The 15,483-nt window shown below is 47.7% G+C and overlaps 3 protein-coding genes and 4 non-coding genes across 10 annotated transcripts in view; 1 reads left to right on the forward strand and 6 right to left on the reverse strand.

The window, feature by feature from the left end:
* Positions 1 to 5,904, forward strand: part of MAP2K1 (mitogen-activated protein kinase kinase 1) — a 33,282-nt gene extending 27,378 nt beyond the window's left edge. The window contains exons 7-11 of the mRNA XM_057430499.1: positions 1,837 to 2,044; positions 2,174 to 2,238; positions 2,375 to 2,436; positions 3,970 to 4,015; positions 4,994 to 5,904. Of these exons, the coding sequence (XP_057286482.1) occupies positions 1,837 to 2,044; positions 2,174 to 2,238; positions 2,375 to 2,436; positions 3,970 to 4,015; positions 4,994 to 5,107 (495 nt within the window). The 3' untranslated portion in view covers positions 5,108 to 5,904. The remainder of the gene's footprint in view (positions 1 to 1,836; positions 2,045 to 2,173; positions 2,239 to 2,374; positions 2,437 to 3,969; positions 4,016 to 4,993) is intronic.
* Positions 5,905 to 7,842: 1,938 nt separating this feature from the next.
* On the reverse strand, positions 7,843 to 8,821 carry SNAPC5 (small nuclear RNA activating complex polypeptide 5). The gene is made up of 3 exons (XM_057430524.1): positions 8,684 to 8,821; positions 8,202 to 8,291; positions 7,843 to 8,029 (listed from the first exon to the last, which is right to left on the reverse strand). The coding sequence occupies exons 1-3, from the start codon at positions 8,771 to 8,773 to the stop codon at positions 7,925 to 7,927; spliced, it is 285 nt and encodes a 94-aa protein (XP_057286507.1). The 5' UTR covers positions 8,774 to 8,821; the 3' UTR covers positions 7,843 to 7,924.
* A 216-nt stretch (positions 8,822 to 9,037) lies between these two features.
* RPL4 (ribosomal protein L4) lies at positions 9,038 to 13,823 on the reverse strand. Of its 4 annotated transcripts, none has more exons than XM_057430529.1 (11): positions 13,720 to 13,823; positions 12,689 to 12,860; positions 11,974 to 12,080; positions 11,444 to 11,582; positions 10,805 to 10,929; positions 10,461 to 10,590; positions 10,077 to 10,233; positions 9,706 to 9,789; positions 9,398 to 9,518; positions 9,269 to 9,316; positions 9,038 to 9,139 (listed from the first exon to the last, which is right to left on the reverse strand). In XM_057430529.1, exons 1-11 carry the CDS (start codon positions 13,720 to 13,722, stop codon positions 9,110 to 9,112), a joined length of 1,116 nt encoding a protein of 371 aa, XP_057286512.1. In that variant the 5' UTR covers positions 13,723 to 13,823; the 3' UTR covers positions 9,038 to 9,109. The 4 variants fall into 4 exon arrangements, with proteins under 4 accessions (XP_057286512.1, XP_057286511.1, XP_057286510.1 ...); XM_057430528.1 differs by having other exon boundaries at positions 9,038 to 9,169; XM_057430527.1 differs by having other exon boundaries at positions 9,038 to 9,152; positions 9,198 to 9,316.
* Positions 10,347 to 10,417, reverse strand: LOC130610544 (small nucleolar RNA SNORD18). Its single transcript, XR_008975072.1, has one exon. It is a non-coding gene; the product is annotated as a small nucleolar RNA SNORD18 (small nucleolar RNA).
* LOC130610546 (small nucleolar RNA SNORD16) lies at positions 11,648 to 11,748 on the reverse strand. The gene has a single exon (XR_008975074.1). It is a non-coding gene; the product is annotated as a small nucleolar RNA SNORD16 (small nucleolar RNA).
* LOC130610543 (small nucleolar RNA SNORD18) lies at positions 12,160 to 12,231 on the reverse strand. The gene has a single exon (XR_008975071.1). It is a non-coding gene; the product is annotated as a small nucleolar RNA SNORD18 (small nucleolar RNA).
* Positions 12,940 to 13,040, reverse strand: LOC130610545 (small nucleolar RNA SNORD16). Its single transcript, XR_008975073.1, has one exon. It is a non-coding gene; the product is annotated as a small nucleolar RNA SNORD16 (small nucleolar RNA).
* Positions 13,824 to 15,483: the final 1,660 nt, after the last annotated feature.

Raw genomic sequence — 15,483 nt, forward strand, 5'->3', positions numbered from 1 at the left:
TGCCATTACTACTGCTGGTCATAGTTCAGCACTTCCTGCATTCCAGGAATATTCCAGTTATCGGATTGTAAGCGGGGGAAGGAACTGTTGCAAGGAAAACCAAACAACGTGGTATGTTTTGTAACACTGTAACAGATGTAGCTGTGTCCATGTTGCAGAATCCAGTCAGTTAATGCATTTGGGTTTTGTATACATGTCTCCAAAAAAGCCCAGTACTTGCAGTTTGCTTTCCTTAAGTGGTGTTCTCTTCCCACTCCATCATTTTGCTGCGGTCATTTATGCAGGCAAGTGTACACTGCTGCCTCTCTGGTGATCCTGTTGTGCCTGCTCTTGGGAGCCCAATGCACTGCAGCAACAAGAGAAAGCATGGGAGTGGCTGCTGTGGACAAGGCCGTGGCAGCAGTCTGAGCCTGTTTACAGGGTTTTCTTTGTTCCTCTGTATGAGGAATACCTTGAAACTTGCTCTTCCCATGAACTCTTTGCATTATGTGAAAGTTGCAGTTAATGGAAATAACAAGTCTCATTCTAATGTACACACCTGGTGCAGCAGACAACCAATTAGCTCTTACAATAGCATGTTCAGAGGTTCTGCTCCAAGACTGAAACTGTGTGGGCTTAAACTATTTTCTCTGCTTAAAGCATAATAGCTTTGTATGGGTCCTGCGCTTCAACAGCAAAGACAGTGTTCTCTTTTTTGTCATATAATATTGGTAATGTACTTGAAATAAAACTGGCTTATGTTCCCACATACAGTCAGGGACTGTTGGTAATTAACAAAAGAAATTCATAGCCCCATCTCTTTTGGGCCCTTAACATACTGCTGGCTCCTTTTCTTTCAGAAGGAGGAGTGAGAGCAAAGTGCTGTCTGCTTTTGGTCTTCTTTACTTTACTGTTTTTACAGACTGAGATTTAGCTTTGCTCTCTTGTCATATGTCACAGACCAAGCCATGACGGTGATTGTTATTTTTGTTAGTATCTGAAGTATCTTTTCTGGCAGCAGCTTCCTTAGTGTGTTTTTAGCTGAGTCTGTTGTCTTACCTGCATACATGTTTATAATGCAAATAATTAAGCCTATTTCGCTTCAGTTTGTCAGACCTTAGTGTGCAGGCAGCTCAGCCTGCCCAACACATGCCCATCTTCCTATCCTGTATACATTTTTCTATCGTTATACCTCCAGGAAAGGTCTGTGCCCTGTATAATACTGTGTCATTCAATTGGTGTGTTACATTTTATTAGCATATTGATGGATTATAAAGCTCAGCAGTTTCTGTAGAAGTTATGTGAATATGGATCTGAAACTGCAGCATGCACGTATAGAACAGCTCTTGCATTAATGCATTTCTGCTGTAGGGAGCTATTAGAGTGGCATCAGCTGAGAAGCATCACAAACCACAGGACTACTGCTAGAGCACCACGTTGCTTTTGGACACAATTAATGAAGCTACCTTCCTCTCCTTCCCAAAGCAGAAAGCCAAGAGCAGTTTCTCAGGGAAACCAGATGAATCTTTAGTTGCCTGTACTAGTTCTGCTTTCTTGCTCTTTAGTTATCCCATCATTAATATCTGAAACATTTATATATAAAGCTAAAGAAATAAACCAGTGACATAATAGCATCATTTTAGAGTATCCTCAGAGCTATTTGCAGTGGTGTGTGCAGTGTTTGTAGGACTTCTGGAACTCCAGATGAGAGAGTGAAAGCAAAAGATCAAGAAGTCACTCACTGGCACATGTCATTCTAACCAGTTAAGGTTTCATCTTTCGTTTTATCCAGGTTATTGCAGAATGCAGGGTTTTCTCTTGTTATTAAACTCTCTCCTTCCTTTTCATCTGTTGTAGCCGGAAAGACTACAGGGAACTCACTACTCGGTGCAGTCGGATATCTGGAGCATGGGGCTGTCACTGGTGGAAATGGCTATTGGCAGATACCCGATTCCTCCTCCTGATTCCAAGGAGCTTGAATTAATGTTTGGCTGCCCCGTAGAGGGAGATTCACCAGTCACAGAGACCTCACCCAGGCAAAGAACGCCTGGTCGACCAGTGAGCTGTAAGTTACAACAGCTTGTACATTCTTTTCTAATACCCTTTTCTGTCAGCTTCAAGGTGTTAGTATCTTCAAGCACCCCTACCACAGGAGAGTAACAATGTGCTTTTCTACTCTGCAATTTCTCCTTAGCCTATGGACCAGACAGCAGACCCCCAATGGCAATCTTTGAGCTTCTTGATTACATTGTCAACGAGGTAATGAACTATTTGCACTTGTACTTACACAGTTGTAAACTTACCCAGATACAGGCCGTGTAATTGGTAGACCTCTAGGTAGGTTGTGCTTCACCATGTATTAGTTATGCTGAATGACTGATTTATTTCTTTTTAGCCACCTCCAAAACTGCCCAATGGTGTTTTTGGTTCTGAATTTCAAGATTTTGTTAACAAATGGTGAGTACCTTTTCTGTGGCTAAGTTGGGAAGGTACACACTTGGGATCAGCCCTGCTGTCTTAATGTATCAGTAACTTGGCAGAGTCCTGTGGTAGTTTAAGCCCAGCTGGTAACCTGGTACCCCTGCAGTGTACCTTGCTGAGTACCTTACAGTGGAAGGGGGAGGAGAATTAGAAAAGGGTAAAAACCTGTGTGTTGAGATAAGAACAGTTTAATATTTGAAATAAAATATAATTATAATAGGAAATAAAGGAAGGAGTAAACACTGTGACCAAACAAGTGATGCTCAATAAAAATGATCACCACCCTGCCTGTCCCTGAGCAGTAAGCAGCCCCTTCTGGCCAACTTCTCCCAGTTCATATACTGGGATGATGGTCTGTGGTATGGAATAAGACTTCAGCTCGCTCAGGGCAGCTCTCCTGGTTTTGCTTCCTCCTGGCTTCTTGTGCCTCTCCTCTCTGGCAGAGCATGAGATTGAGAAGTCCTTGATCAGGGTAAGCGCTACTTAGCGAAAACTAAACCATGGTGTGTTATCAGCATTGTTCTCAAACTAAAGCCAGCACTGCACCAGAGACTGGGAGGAAAATTAACTCTATCCCAGCCAAAACCAGGACAGTTCCTACTTGTGGCTATGGTAAATGTGATTTCAGTTAGTGTAATCCTCTTTCTCTGACTGCTAATGTGCCTAAAGCTCATCCTGCAGGCACCAGCTTAACAGCATATGTATCCAAAGAGAACCCCAAAGCTGAGAGATGTTCCCCTCCTTACAATATGATTTCTGCTGCTGTATGCAACTTAGGTTTCTCAGCATCGAAGACATCGTAGCACTTATGACTGATCATATGCCACAGTTCCAAAGGAGGATCTTTACTTTTGAGTAACCTTCACAGTGTTCTGCAATGACTGTTCCTTGTGATGCGCAAGTCTTGCAGGCTCCACATATTTGTCTTTTTCTTTCCCAGTGTTTTACTGAACCAACAACTTTATCACAGCAACAGTTTACCCACTGATTTACTTGTCCAGTTGCACTTAAGTGATACCAGCACTGAACCAGTATATTCAATGCTGAGGGAGGCAGTTTTACAGTTTGAGAAGTTAATTTATTAGAAGCTACATATACATATTTACTGCTACCAAACGGCACAAAAGTAATGCAACAGCCATACTTGGTACAGAGCTTGAAAAGGCTTGGGTAAAAGAAACTAGGGGGATAAAGCAGTTCCTAGTGTTGAGGTTTTGTTTAAATGGGAATTTGATCTCTCCAGCTTGGTTATAGACACTTGGTTATAGACACTCACTGCTGCCCTCATGGAGAGTTATCGGGCAATTCAGGACTTCATACCTAAAACTGTACCTGTGACAACTACAGAAGGGACTCGTGTACAGAGCCTGATTTGTTTGAGGCACTGCATTACCTAATGCTTGTATCTAGAGTGGGATCTTCTTAGACCAAAGCAGCACACCAGCATGATGTAACCTGATCTTTACAAGATAATACATGTAATTTGTGCAACACTTTCTGTTTTCCTAGTTTAATTAAAAATCCCGCTGAGAGAGCCGACTTGAAGCAGCTGATGGTAAGTGAAAGCTCTGAACTTGAACTGAGAGCTCTTGTCCATGCAGGTTGGATTCCTCAGCTGCCCTAAGATCAGGACCTGAGTGTGAGGCCCAGAGTGTAATTTGTGGCCCTTGACATAAGCAGCTCAGACAGTTTTAGCAGCAGCTGCTTTTCTGGGGCTTCTTTTCAAGGGGTTACAGGTTTCACAAGCTCCCAGGACAGGGACTGTCAAGGAGACCAAAATGAGTGGGTTTGGGAGTCTGGTAATGACAAGAAGTAGATGACCTAATGGTATGAATGAGCAAAAGAATTCTCTTTCTTGGGTTTATCCGTCAATAATAAGGTGTATAGATTATCACTTTCAGGAGGACAAGAGAACAAAATACCACTTGCTTATGGAATAGCTAAATGCATTTTAATCATCTGTTGAAAGAGAGGCAGATTTTATCCTTCGTGTCAGCTTGGCTTAGCAAAAACTATGAACTACTACACCCAACCATGCTGCAATTGTTCTGCATGAAGTGACCTTACCAGTTTCGTTGGATCTTTCATGGCCTTAACTGTAACTCTAGCACTGAAGTTCTGCTGCAGAAAATCACGTTTCCCCTGCTGTGATCCTGTTGTACAATAAGGGTACAAAATGCAGTCAGACTCTTTTGATTACAAAAAGCCTCTCTATGCACAAGCAGACATTTTCCAGAGTATTATCTCAAGTGGCTGAGTCACGTCCTTATTGCATACTTTGGTGTAAGTATTGTGCAGTAGGCACCGTGTAGGCAGCATTCCTCTGGAATACTGTGCCACGTGTACACTTCATATGCTGGCTATTTCCAGAACCCTGCAGAAAACCTCTCCTGGTTGCTTCGCGTGGCTTGCCAGATCTTATAGCTAGCTTGAAAACTGAAAGTAAACTGGATTTATGCTATTGCAGGCTATTCAAAACTATTACTTAACAGATTTGGGTGCTTGAATACTGATGATGTTCTCCTCTGCTCAGATTCATGCTTTCATTAAGAGATCTGAAGCGGAGGAGGTGGATTTTGCAGGGTGGCTCTGTTCAACCATAGGCCTTAACCAACCAAGCACCCCCACACATGCTGCTGGAGTCTGAGTGCAGAAGAGCTGCTCCTGTCCTGTACATCTGTTAACAACGATGCTATTTTGGTCCTCTTTCCTCAGCTTCTACCTGTTCAGACATGTATTTCACCTCTTAAGGAAGAATGTCTTTATAGCATGTGCCAAATGGTTTTAAACTTTGTCATAAACTAATTGGTATCGTATTGGATGACATTCGTTCACTGACCAAACTGTAAGATGTCTAAGTTCCAGTGCTTGCTGATTTTAAGTGATTATGGATATTCTTTCTTAACGAAGATATCACTGAGGGTGTTTCCTCCCAGCCTGTTTGAACTTTATCAAGATCCTTTGTAAATCGTTGGTACTTCAATCATGCTTACCTGATCTCCCACGCAGAAAGGGTTAGGGATGCCCTGAACCTGTATCTGTCGAGCATGCTTCTGCTGCTGTCAAACTGTACCTGAAAGTTAGGCCTGATGGTTCCAATGTTTGTTCCGAGATCTCTCTTCACAGGTCTAGATGGAAGAGCTCTGCATTTCTTGGAACGTCCAGGGCACTATTCTAATTGTAGACTTGTTCATATTTCTATATTTATTTTTAAAACATATCATCCTACTTGGGTTTAGTGATGTCTTTCTGATTGAGTTTTAAAAGTTAGTTCTTGGCCGTGTCCTACAGAATCGAGACAAAGATCCAGGCAGTTTTGCTTTCTTCTAACCTGAAGTTTCATGACAACTGTGTTTAGTGTCTGAAGTGTATGAAGATCCTCTATTGTTTTATTCTCTCAGATGTTTAGCAATGGGTTCTCTTAATAAATATATTATCAAATAACTTCTTGAAGCTTTTATAGAGACTTAAGACCTTAACCAAAGAGCATTACACACTCTTTCTGTATATACCCTGTTCCCTGCATTTCTGAGGGCTGTCGGAGAGAAGCCTCACTCCAGAGCTTGTGTCTGTGTCACTGGCACAACTTTGTACAGCCTTCAGTGCTCAGTACTGTGCCCCCCCGGGCAGGGTGTGAGAGGCTGTGGCATGGGAACATTGTGATCCACCCAGCCAAGGGCAGACCTACCTGTCTGCATCCATCACTGCACTCATTGCTTCAGGTTCTACACTGTATAATGCTCATTTCTGCAGGTTATTTTCCCTCACAAGCCCAGCTTCCATCACCTGCTGCTGTTCCTGTACAACAGAACCAGGAGCGTGTCCTCTGCACAGAGATTTAACAGCTGTGGTGAGCAGCACTAGCCAGAGTTCAGCTCCTTGACCTTTCAGAGAAGGAAATGCCTGAAGTTCTTTCCCAAAAGGAATCCCCATCTGTCGGGATGTAAACTTCCACTTGGCCAACAGTATCGAGTATCGGAGAGAGACAGAACAGCCCTTCCGCCAGTGACAGTAGGAAATGACTCACTGACACAGCCGAGGCTTCTTTCAGCCGCTTCTCCTTTGAATGTGACTTTTTAGTAGTGCCAAGGCTGGGTAGTGTTTAATTAAATATGTCCTGAGCTTTACATGTGAATTACACACACACAAACACACAGGGGTGTTACAGTAGTACTCTTTACTGTTTGGTAATAGAAATGTGCAATATGTGAACAGCCAGCTTGACACTGAGCTCCCATTTTACATGTTTGCTCCCCAGACAAGGGTAACATGAGCACTGCAAGTCCAGGTACATGTAGTAGGACACCCCAGGAAGCTACAGTCCAAATAAGAGCCAGATACCCCATCTCTCCTCAGACAGCAGCGACAGCTCATGGGAAGTAGAATCCCAGGTTCTGACCACACCTGGGCTACTCAACCAATTCCCAAATCCTTTCCTGCTCTTAAAAGCAGACTTCACAAGGGTGTTGATTCTGTTTTCTCTGAGTGATACGGGAGTCAGCAACAGCCCCTACTGTTGTGCAGGCACAACCAGCAGGTAAGTGACAATGACAGCTGACAGAGTGGCTGAGTCAGGATATTACTTTTATTGTTTGTTTTTAACCAGTTTAACAGAGTTTGGATTTCTGTGTATTAAATGAGAATGGATAAAATGAGGAGGAAAAGCATCTTGTCTGTCCATGAGCAGCAGTTACAGTGCTTTTTGTGCTATTAAAGAAATGAGAGGGCACTCACTTCCCATTTTATAACTAAGTTCTTAAACTCCTCCTTGAAGATCACTTGAAAGCAGAAGGTGGAATTGCATTATTTACAAGTTGCTAAGGGAAAAAGTAAGTAACAGTGCTCAAAAAGCACTAGTTCTGTATTACAAGTAGCATGTATGATTTGTGGATGAGTACAAGGCTCTTGGCTGCTAGTCTGAGAGAGCACAAAGTAGGAAACACTTCACTGTGTTGGTCCAAGTTGCCAATATGGTAGAGCACCAGAAGGTACAGAAAGAGGAAGGAATAAACCTTGTGCTCAGGTGAGAACATGGAAGCCAGGAGCCTGGACATGGCTTTTCCCACCTCCCAGTTGAGGCAGATGAGGTCTAAAACACAATCACTGGGTCAGCACCAGCCTCTGTGGCCTGGTTTCATTTCTCAGCATCAGGAAATAAGAACAAACTTGCTGGTCACAATACATGTTAAATTAGTCTGACTCAATGACTTTCCCAAGCCCCAGCCACGGATGCAGTAAGCTACATTAGGTTTTAAATAGGGAAGGGATTACGCTACATGTTTGTACGGCAAATGTTCATTCTTTTAATGTCTATGACATGACATTTGCATGTTCAAGTGTAACTGCACCAGACCTCATGTCCTGCGTGTCCTGCAGTTTGTATCTGTGCACAGGACAAAATGGTGAGTTTGAATGAGGCAGAAACTCCTGAGTCTGTATGAAAACCATCTCAGGTTTTCTTCCGTCAAGAATCTGATTCCTCCTCCTCTTCCTCCTCTCCATGATCTTGAAGACTTAAGTGTAACTCGGTTTGGTTGATGGCAGCCTCGTTGTCCATCTGCCCAAGAGTCTGTCAGGGTAAGAGTGTCACAATCAGATCTATAATTACAAAGCAGTGTGAACGAGGTCAACAAGAACTTGAACCGCAGCCCCCCCAGTTGCTCACAGGCACTGCTGTCACCTCGGTGCCACCCCTGGAACTCCCCATCCCCCTGTTCTCCCCCTGCAAAGCCTTCCCTCACCTTCTGAACCTCCTCTGCTGCTGTTGAGGAAGGGACGGTCCCATTCTCCTCTCTGGACCGGATCATGGACTGCAGGGCCAGCTCCTCCACCTGCAGCACGGGCACACTGACACCTCTGCAGCAATGACTCAGTAACACCACAGAATGTTTGTGTTGGAAGGGGCCTTAAAGCTCCTCCAGTTCCAGAGCAGCTTGCTCCAAGCCCTGTGTCCAACCTGGCCTTGAGCACTGCCAGGGATGGGGCAGCCACAGCTCCTCTGTGCCAGCGCCTCCGCACCCTCACAGGGAAGAGCTTCTGCCTACGGTCCGTGTACTGTGGGTCTCCCTCTGCCCGCGCCCTCGGTGTCTGTGATCACACGCAATCGGTCACATGATCTCCAGCACCCCCCGGCCGCTCTCGGTGTCGGGGCCGCCCCATCCCCCGCCGCCCGGTCCCGGTCCAGGCCCGCCCCCCCCCCCCCCCCCCCCCGCCTCCCGCGCACCCTGAGCCGCGTGAGCTGCTCGCGCAGCGCCGCCTTCACGCGCAGCAGCGTCTCCTCCTCCCTGCGCAGCTCCTGCAGCCGGCTCAGCATCTTCCGCCGCGCGCCAGCCCGCCCCGCTCACGTCATCGCGCCCCGCCGCAGCGCCCCCTGGCGGGGCGGAGGAGGCGCAGCCACACGGTCCTCCGCGCTTTGAACGTTTCCGGGCAGCGGCTGCCACCGTGCGGCCGGTTCCGGTCACAGCCCACGATTAAAACGGGAAACGGACAAACCCCGGCTCCAGCGGGGGTAGGGAAAGACCTCCCCCCGCCCCGCATCCTTTCCCCTCCGAACACACGACAAACACGACACCGGCGCTCTGCTCCAAGAGGATTTATTGCCGGTGATCCCGGACAGAGCCGGGCACGCTCCCGCGGGAAGCCGCCCGCCTCATGCTTTAGCCTTGGTCTTCCCAGGGGCCTTGGCTGCGGGGGTCTTGGCTGCAGAGGCCTTGGCTGCGGGGGTCTTGGCTGCAGAGGCCTTGGCTGCAGGGGCCTTGGCTGCAGGGGCCTTGGCCTCAGGGGTCTTGACTGCGGGCTCTGCCGGGACCTTGGCTGCCAGCTTGGCCTTGGCTTTCTTCTCCTCCTTAAGTTTATGCTGCAAAAAGAAAGACAAAACGAGATGATGAGGACATCCCTGAGGTACCGACCCCACCGCGCCTGGCCCCGGCACACTCACGTTCTGTGCGTGGCGCAGGATGGTGTTGCGCCTCATTGTCTTGGCGTACGGGTTCAACTTGATCATGATTCTCAGATTCTTCAATGGGTTCTTCTTCAGGACCCTGCGGCGAATCTTCTTCCTGCGGAGAACACATCCATAGCGTAGCACCGGCTCAGGCCACAACCCACATTCCGCTCAGTTTTCACTGAGGTTTGAGGAATTGTAATTCCTTGTATTTGTACCCAAAATGTAACCTAAACCCAGCCCCCCCACCTGAGGGATTTAGGCAACTGGGGAAGGTGCCCATTCATAGATAAATCCCTTACTTTGGAGCACGCAGGGCCTTCTGAATTTCCTGGCTTCTCATGATTCTTCCAATGTCCGTGTTGGTCATCTTGTGCATGGGCAGGCTGTGAAACAAACATTCATCCTGTCAGTCACAGAATCCCAGACTGGTTTGTGTTGGAAGGGATCTTAAAGCTCACGGAGTTCCAGCCCCCTGCCATAGGCAGGGACACCTTCCACTAGAGCAGGTTGCTCCAAGCCCGTGTCCAACCTGGCCTTGAACACTGCCAGGGATGGGGCAGCCACAGCTTCTCTGGGCACCCTGTGCCAGGGCCTCAGCACCCTCACAGGGAAGAGCTTCTGCCTAAGGTCTAATCTGGGTCTGGAACTCTCCCATCCTGTCCACACTCACTTGTAGTCGCTCTTGAGCGTGGCAGCTTTGCGCCAGGTGCCGTACAGATCATCCAGCTTGCGGAAGGCACTTTCTGTCCAAATGCAGAAACGCCCAACGTGGCCCCCGGGAGCGAGTCTGAGCAGGTTCAGCTTGTTCACATCGAGGAGAGTGATTCCTACAGGAAAACAGGCGAACCGATCCCGTCAGCTTGTGATTAAAATCAAGGAATGGAGGACTACACTCTGAACAGACACGGAAGTCCACAGAAACAGAGAGAGGCTTCGTCACCAAGTCAGAACTTCCACAAAATCATGTGTTTCAGAAACACGGACCAGTGAAGTGGAATCTCATCATTCCAGGCAGTCTCCCAACAAAGAGTCGGCACATCCGAAGTTAAGTTACCTGGGATATTCCGGAAAGCTCTGATGATCCCATTGTCCTCGTTGTAGATGATGCAGGGTCCCCTGCGCTGGATGCGACGGCGGTTCCTCATCTTACCCTTCCCAGCTCGCATCCGCTGGGAGGCATAAACCTACGGAAAAGCAACAAGGTTGAGTATTCCATGGAGTCTCAACCCCACCAGTCAGGCACAATCAAACGGCTTCAGTCAGAACTTCACAATCATCACTGTGGATCTGCAACACGGACCAGTGAGGAGTTCATCATTCTTCAGAGATGAGAATGGATTCCTACTGCAGGGTCTTATCACCTGGGGCTCCCTCAAAAACACCACCTTATAAACTCACCTTTTTGATGTCATTCCAAGCTTTAAGCTTCTTAAGAAGGAGAACAGCTTCCTTGGTTTTCTTGTAACTCTCAACTTTATCTTCAACAACCAGAGGAAGTTCTGGAATCTCCTCAATCCGGTGGCCTAGTGAGGGTTTTACAAGACAGGGAGTTACCCACTGACCCTGGCCACAAGCATTTCTCCATGTTATTGACTTGTGTGCGCAGAAATGGTACAAAATCACCAGAAGTGGAAATTGAATTCATGATCTGATATTCAGGCAAAATAACTACAGCAGTGAAGTCTCACATGCCTGCCTTGGGCAGAACCTGCTGTACCTGAGTAACTACTAAGCAAATCTTTGGCTTCCATGAGCAGTAATCAAACTGAACTGCCATGTGAGTCCCGATTCAGTTTTTATAAACACAAGATTTGTGTCAGCAACACAAAGAAAAGCACCTTCCCAACTTCCAACACTGCACAACTGCAAAGTGCCTTCCCACGTTGTAACTAAGCAAACCACTCCGCACAGAAGAATGGGCAGTCTCTCAACTCTTTAGAAGCTAATTCAGTTACCCAGGAGAAACATTCTGAGTAATCACATAGTCACTGATGCTGCTCAGGCAAGGTAAAGCCTTTCCAGAGACAGTATTCCCACCTTTGGACATGACGAGAGCTGGAAGAGCAGATGCAGCCAGGGCAGAGCAGATGGCGTAACGCTTTTGAGTTGTGTTCACCCTCCGGTGCCAGCGCCGCCAAGTCTTGGTGGGGGCAAACATGCGGCCTCCACGACACATCTAGGCATGGACTGTTAAGAACCACCTTGTTGAAGCTTCTCTCTCTAGTGTGGCACTTGGATCCTTGCTCAGCGTTAAGTGTTCGTCACCCACCTGCACCAGGACACTTGACAGCAGGCAACTGTCACCCAGCACAGAGTAGGACGCAAATTACGACATCACGGCAGGATAGGGCATCATGCGATGCACAACACCCCCTTCTGCAGTGGGGATCAATGGGGGCTGCTGCTCATTAAAACCAGGCTGGATTTGCATACAGAAGGTTCTAATCACATCATTCATTTCCTAAACCTGGTCATGCACTGTAGATTACGACTGCCTCAAGCAGAAGGTTCTGTTTTATTTAGATACTTAATTGTTCTGCTTGATGGCAGCAGCTATGAAAGGATACATTTCCAAAGGCACCCTGACCAGAGCGGTGAGTTCCACCCCCTCGTACTCGAGGAATACGAGCAACAGCTCTCCCAGTGCCCCAAGATTCAGCACTGGTCTGATGACCTGGAATAGAAAGATTTTCACTCAGAACAGTGACAACAGAGGAGTTTTCCCAAACACGGATAAGCTGAATCCAGGAGCAGCCATCAGAACTTCCACTGTTATCATGTGTTTCAGAAACACGGACCAATGAAGTGGAATCTCATCATTTCAGCAAAACAAATCCCGATCTGAGCAGGGTAGTTAATTCTTACCATATGAAAGACCTGCTTATTACAATCAAGTACATTAACATACTAATTTCTAAGCCTGGCCCTCAGTTTGGAGATCTGAATGGGCACTGCTGTTCCTAGCAGGCTAACATGTTTATGTGAAATACTTTCATCAATAAGCGCATGTTCCTAGTACAGATTTCTTGGGAAGCAGAGGGTGTCTGCACCTACAAGCTGCCGAAGCAACGCTAACAAATGCCATCTGCACAGGTTTCTTCTTGACAAATGCCTCAGGCAAGTCTCAACACAGAGCAAGGATTATTAAACGGGGGTTTTCATCGCACCTCCTATACAGAATCCCACTGACAGCACTTGTCATTTCCATTCTGGATCTGTTTCAGTTTTAGCCCACCTACACCACAGGCGAGGCCTACCACCGGTGTTCCCATCCATCCATACCTGCAAGCTCACTGACAGCGTAGGGCTGCCGGTTGTTCTTGCGCAGGTTGGTGTGAACAAAGTTCACAACGTCGGGGCGGATGGGAGCCTTGAACACAGCGGGCAGGGTGACATTCTTGCCCAATGCTTCCCCCTTCTCAGAGTACACAGAAATCAGTGGGCGAGCGCAAGCCTGGGAAAGGAAAAGGATGCACAATTAAGCACAAGTAAAGTTAAGTTTCTTGCATTCACCATTCCCATCCATCCACTATTGCTCAGAATGAAGGGGTCTTCAGCTCAGCAGTGCCAGCACGCTGACAGCAGGCAACTGTCGCTGAGCACTGGATAAGACGCAAATTACATCATCATAGCAATAATTTTCACATAACATAGTGCCCCTCAGCACAATCCACGGCCAGAAAACTATACCTGAGCTTTTAAGTTCAACAGATCTCCAAGTCACTTGGGTGACATTAATCTAGAACTGAATCCTTGGGTAACAATTTAGTAACCTTTGGTAATCCCTGCCTGTGGCAGGGGGTTAGAACTAGATGATCTTTAAGGTCTCATCCAACCCAAACCGTTCTGTTCTGGAATAACAAAAAAGGCGCAAAAGCTACTTATAAAAAACATTCTTCTGACTCCATGTAGCTGCCAAAGCTTCCGTGTGGCTTCATTCTCCTTTAGAGAAATAAATGAGAAAACCAGAGAAGCCCTGCTAGGCGGCGATACAGGCCCCATCTCCCACACGGACAGTGAAAGGGTGACTTTCAGCGGACCAAGCCAAGCCCTCTGCCGCGATCCCCTCTGCCACCCTCCCCAGGCCCCCTTCACCCGGCCGGGCCTCCCCACACGGGCTCCACGCGGCAAGCCGAGGGCTGACGGCTCCAAAATGGCGGCCGGCAGGCCGGCCCACGCCTCCAGCCCTAGGGCTGCCCGCGGCACGACCCGGCACAGCTCTGCTCGCCGGGCCTGGCTCCCACCAGCCTGAACCCACCGCCCGCCTCAGTGACTGCCCCGACCGCGCCTGGCTGCCGCGGCCTGCGCCTCACCATGGTGGCGGCGCGGAGCGGACCGTGCTCCCGCCCGACTCCGCCGAGGCCCCAACCGGAAAAGGAAGGACACCTTACTCCCCGTTCAGTATGAGCGATGTTCTTCCGCACGCTAGCCCCACCGCCGTCCGCCGTTCCGCCAGTCCGTCCCCTACCCTGACCTCTGCCTGAGCCCCTGCGGGTATGTCACGACATGCGATGTCCCTCCGGAGGCCTCTGTCGCTCTCAGTCTCCTCTCAAACAGAGGGACTCTTTTCTGGCGGAAGGATCCGGCGTGACGAGTCACCCTGCCTCAAAGAAATGTAGTGCCGGGGGGGCGGGTGAGGCGCGCAGTTCGGTTGTGGCGGGCGGCAGTCATGGTGGTGGAGCAGCGGTGGCGGGGTGCGGTCGGGCTGTACCAGTGTCTGCTCCGGTGAGGCTTTGCCAGAAGCAGCGGTCTCTGCCTGCAGGGGCCTCTGCTTAGGGGAGGGGGTGGCTGAGGTGGGGGTATCGAGTGGGTCTTGTGTGAGAGGCTGCAGGGGCTCTGTTTGTAGGACCGTGTTGTTTTTATGCAGTTCATTGTTTAATGAGGAACGCTGAGGAAAAAAAATGTATGTACGTTAAGTGTTAACGTACTTTCAACGTTTTCTTTCAGGATATATGAAGAAGGAAGGGAAAGTATCCCTGAACATCCATATCTCTTAGAGGTAAACATATATATGAAAATATAGTCACGTAACCTGAGTGTGTCTGTTTAAAATACTCAGCCACTGATTAGCGGCTGAGGCATATGTGAGAATATGGCGTAAAACCGAAAATTTACCTCAGCGACACCTCTTAAATCCATCTCTATCTTAGGGCTACATCCGCCTGTCTTAGGGCGGAGAGACGCGGGCCTCGGTGCCGCCTTCCCGGGTCGCCGCCAGCCCTCTCTGCCCTTCTTATTCCTCCGTTCCACCTGCTGCTCGGTACTTGATAGGAATTAAGTTGTTCAAAATGACTATATGGGTCAGGTGAGAGTGTTACTGGGTGGCGGCCCAGTGGAGCGCAGAAGGTGCGCAGTGGAGCTGTGTGGGGAGGAAACAGCTGCTGCAGCAGTGGCTGCCCTCAGGTAGCGTTTTCATGCCTCAAACTCGCAGCTTCTGATGGCATGCTTTTTATTTAAGTAATTTTAGGGGGATTGGGCTATCTGTATGAAAATGGCAATTGCTTCTAGTAGCTTTTGGCACATAGCAATGGCTGGAGAGCGTCAGTGCTATTTAGTTGTATTAATCTTGGAATTTATATGAGCTTGGTAATAGTTTGAAAATAAAATCAGGGGCTGTTGAAGTATACAGTAATATGAAAACCAAACTAGTTGCAAAGGATCAAACAATACTTCTCTGGGCATGGAAAAGCCCAAAGACAGATTGGTCTTCCTTCATTCTTGAGTTATTTAATGTCTCCAGACTTTGTTTAGAGTTCTCACGAGACATTAAGAGAAGTGATCGGTATTTAATGTTACTTTAAATAAGCGTTTTCCATCTCAAGATGTCTGGTAACTGCAGTTGTGACAACAAGGTCCCCTTAGATATCAAGATATCTGAAGTTTTGTTGATCAAATCAAACTTCAGCTTCTCATAGAATCAACCTGTTAGAGATTAAATTTTCCACATTGGTGAGCAAAAAATTGTTGCATTTCTGCAGCTGATTTGATTCCACCAACAGCAGGCAGGAACTGTGTTTTCCTGAAGTCAGCCAGCCTTAGATAAGTGAATAGTTGTAATAGGGTTGGGAAACAGTTCG

The sequence above is a fragment of the Pezoporus wallicus genome, unplaced genomic scaffold (assembly GCF_028554395.1).
Source record: "Pezoporus wallicus isolate ANWC-B61680 ecotype Strahan unplaced genomic scaffold, APGP_CSIRO_Pwel_v1 contig_14831, whole genome shotgun sequence".
NCBI lineage: Eukaryota > Metazoa > Chordata > Aves > Psittaciformes > Psittacidae > Pezoporus > Pezoporus wallicus.

Coding starts and splice junctions, on each gene's coding strand:
- SNAPC5 (XM_057430524.1), bottom strand. CDS start 8,773: ATGCTGAGCCGGCTGCAGGAGCTGCGCAGGGAGGAGGAGACGCTGCTG. Junction 8,292..8,683: donor AGCAGCTCACGCGGCTCAGG/GTGCGCGGGAGG, acceptor CCCGTGCTGCAG/GTGGAGGAGCTGGCCCTGCA. Junction 8,030..8,201: donor CAGCAGAGGAGGTTCAGAAG/GTGAGGGAAGGC, acceptor TTACCCTGACAG/ACTCTTGGGCAGATGGACAA.
- RPL4 (XM_057430526.1), bottom strand. Junction 11,583..11,973: donor GTCAGGGTGCCTTTGGAAAT/GTATCCTTTCAT, acceptor GTCCATGCCTAG/ATGTGTCGTGGAGGCCGCAT. Junction 10,591..10,804: donor CTTGGAATGACATCAAAAAG/GTGAGTTTATAA, acceptor GCTTTTCCGTAG/GTTTATGCCTCCCAGCGGAT.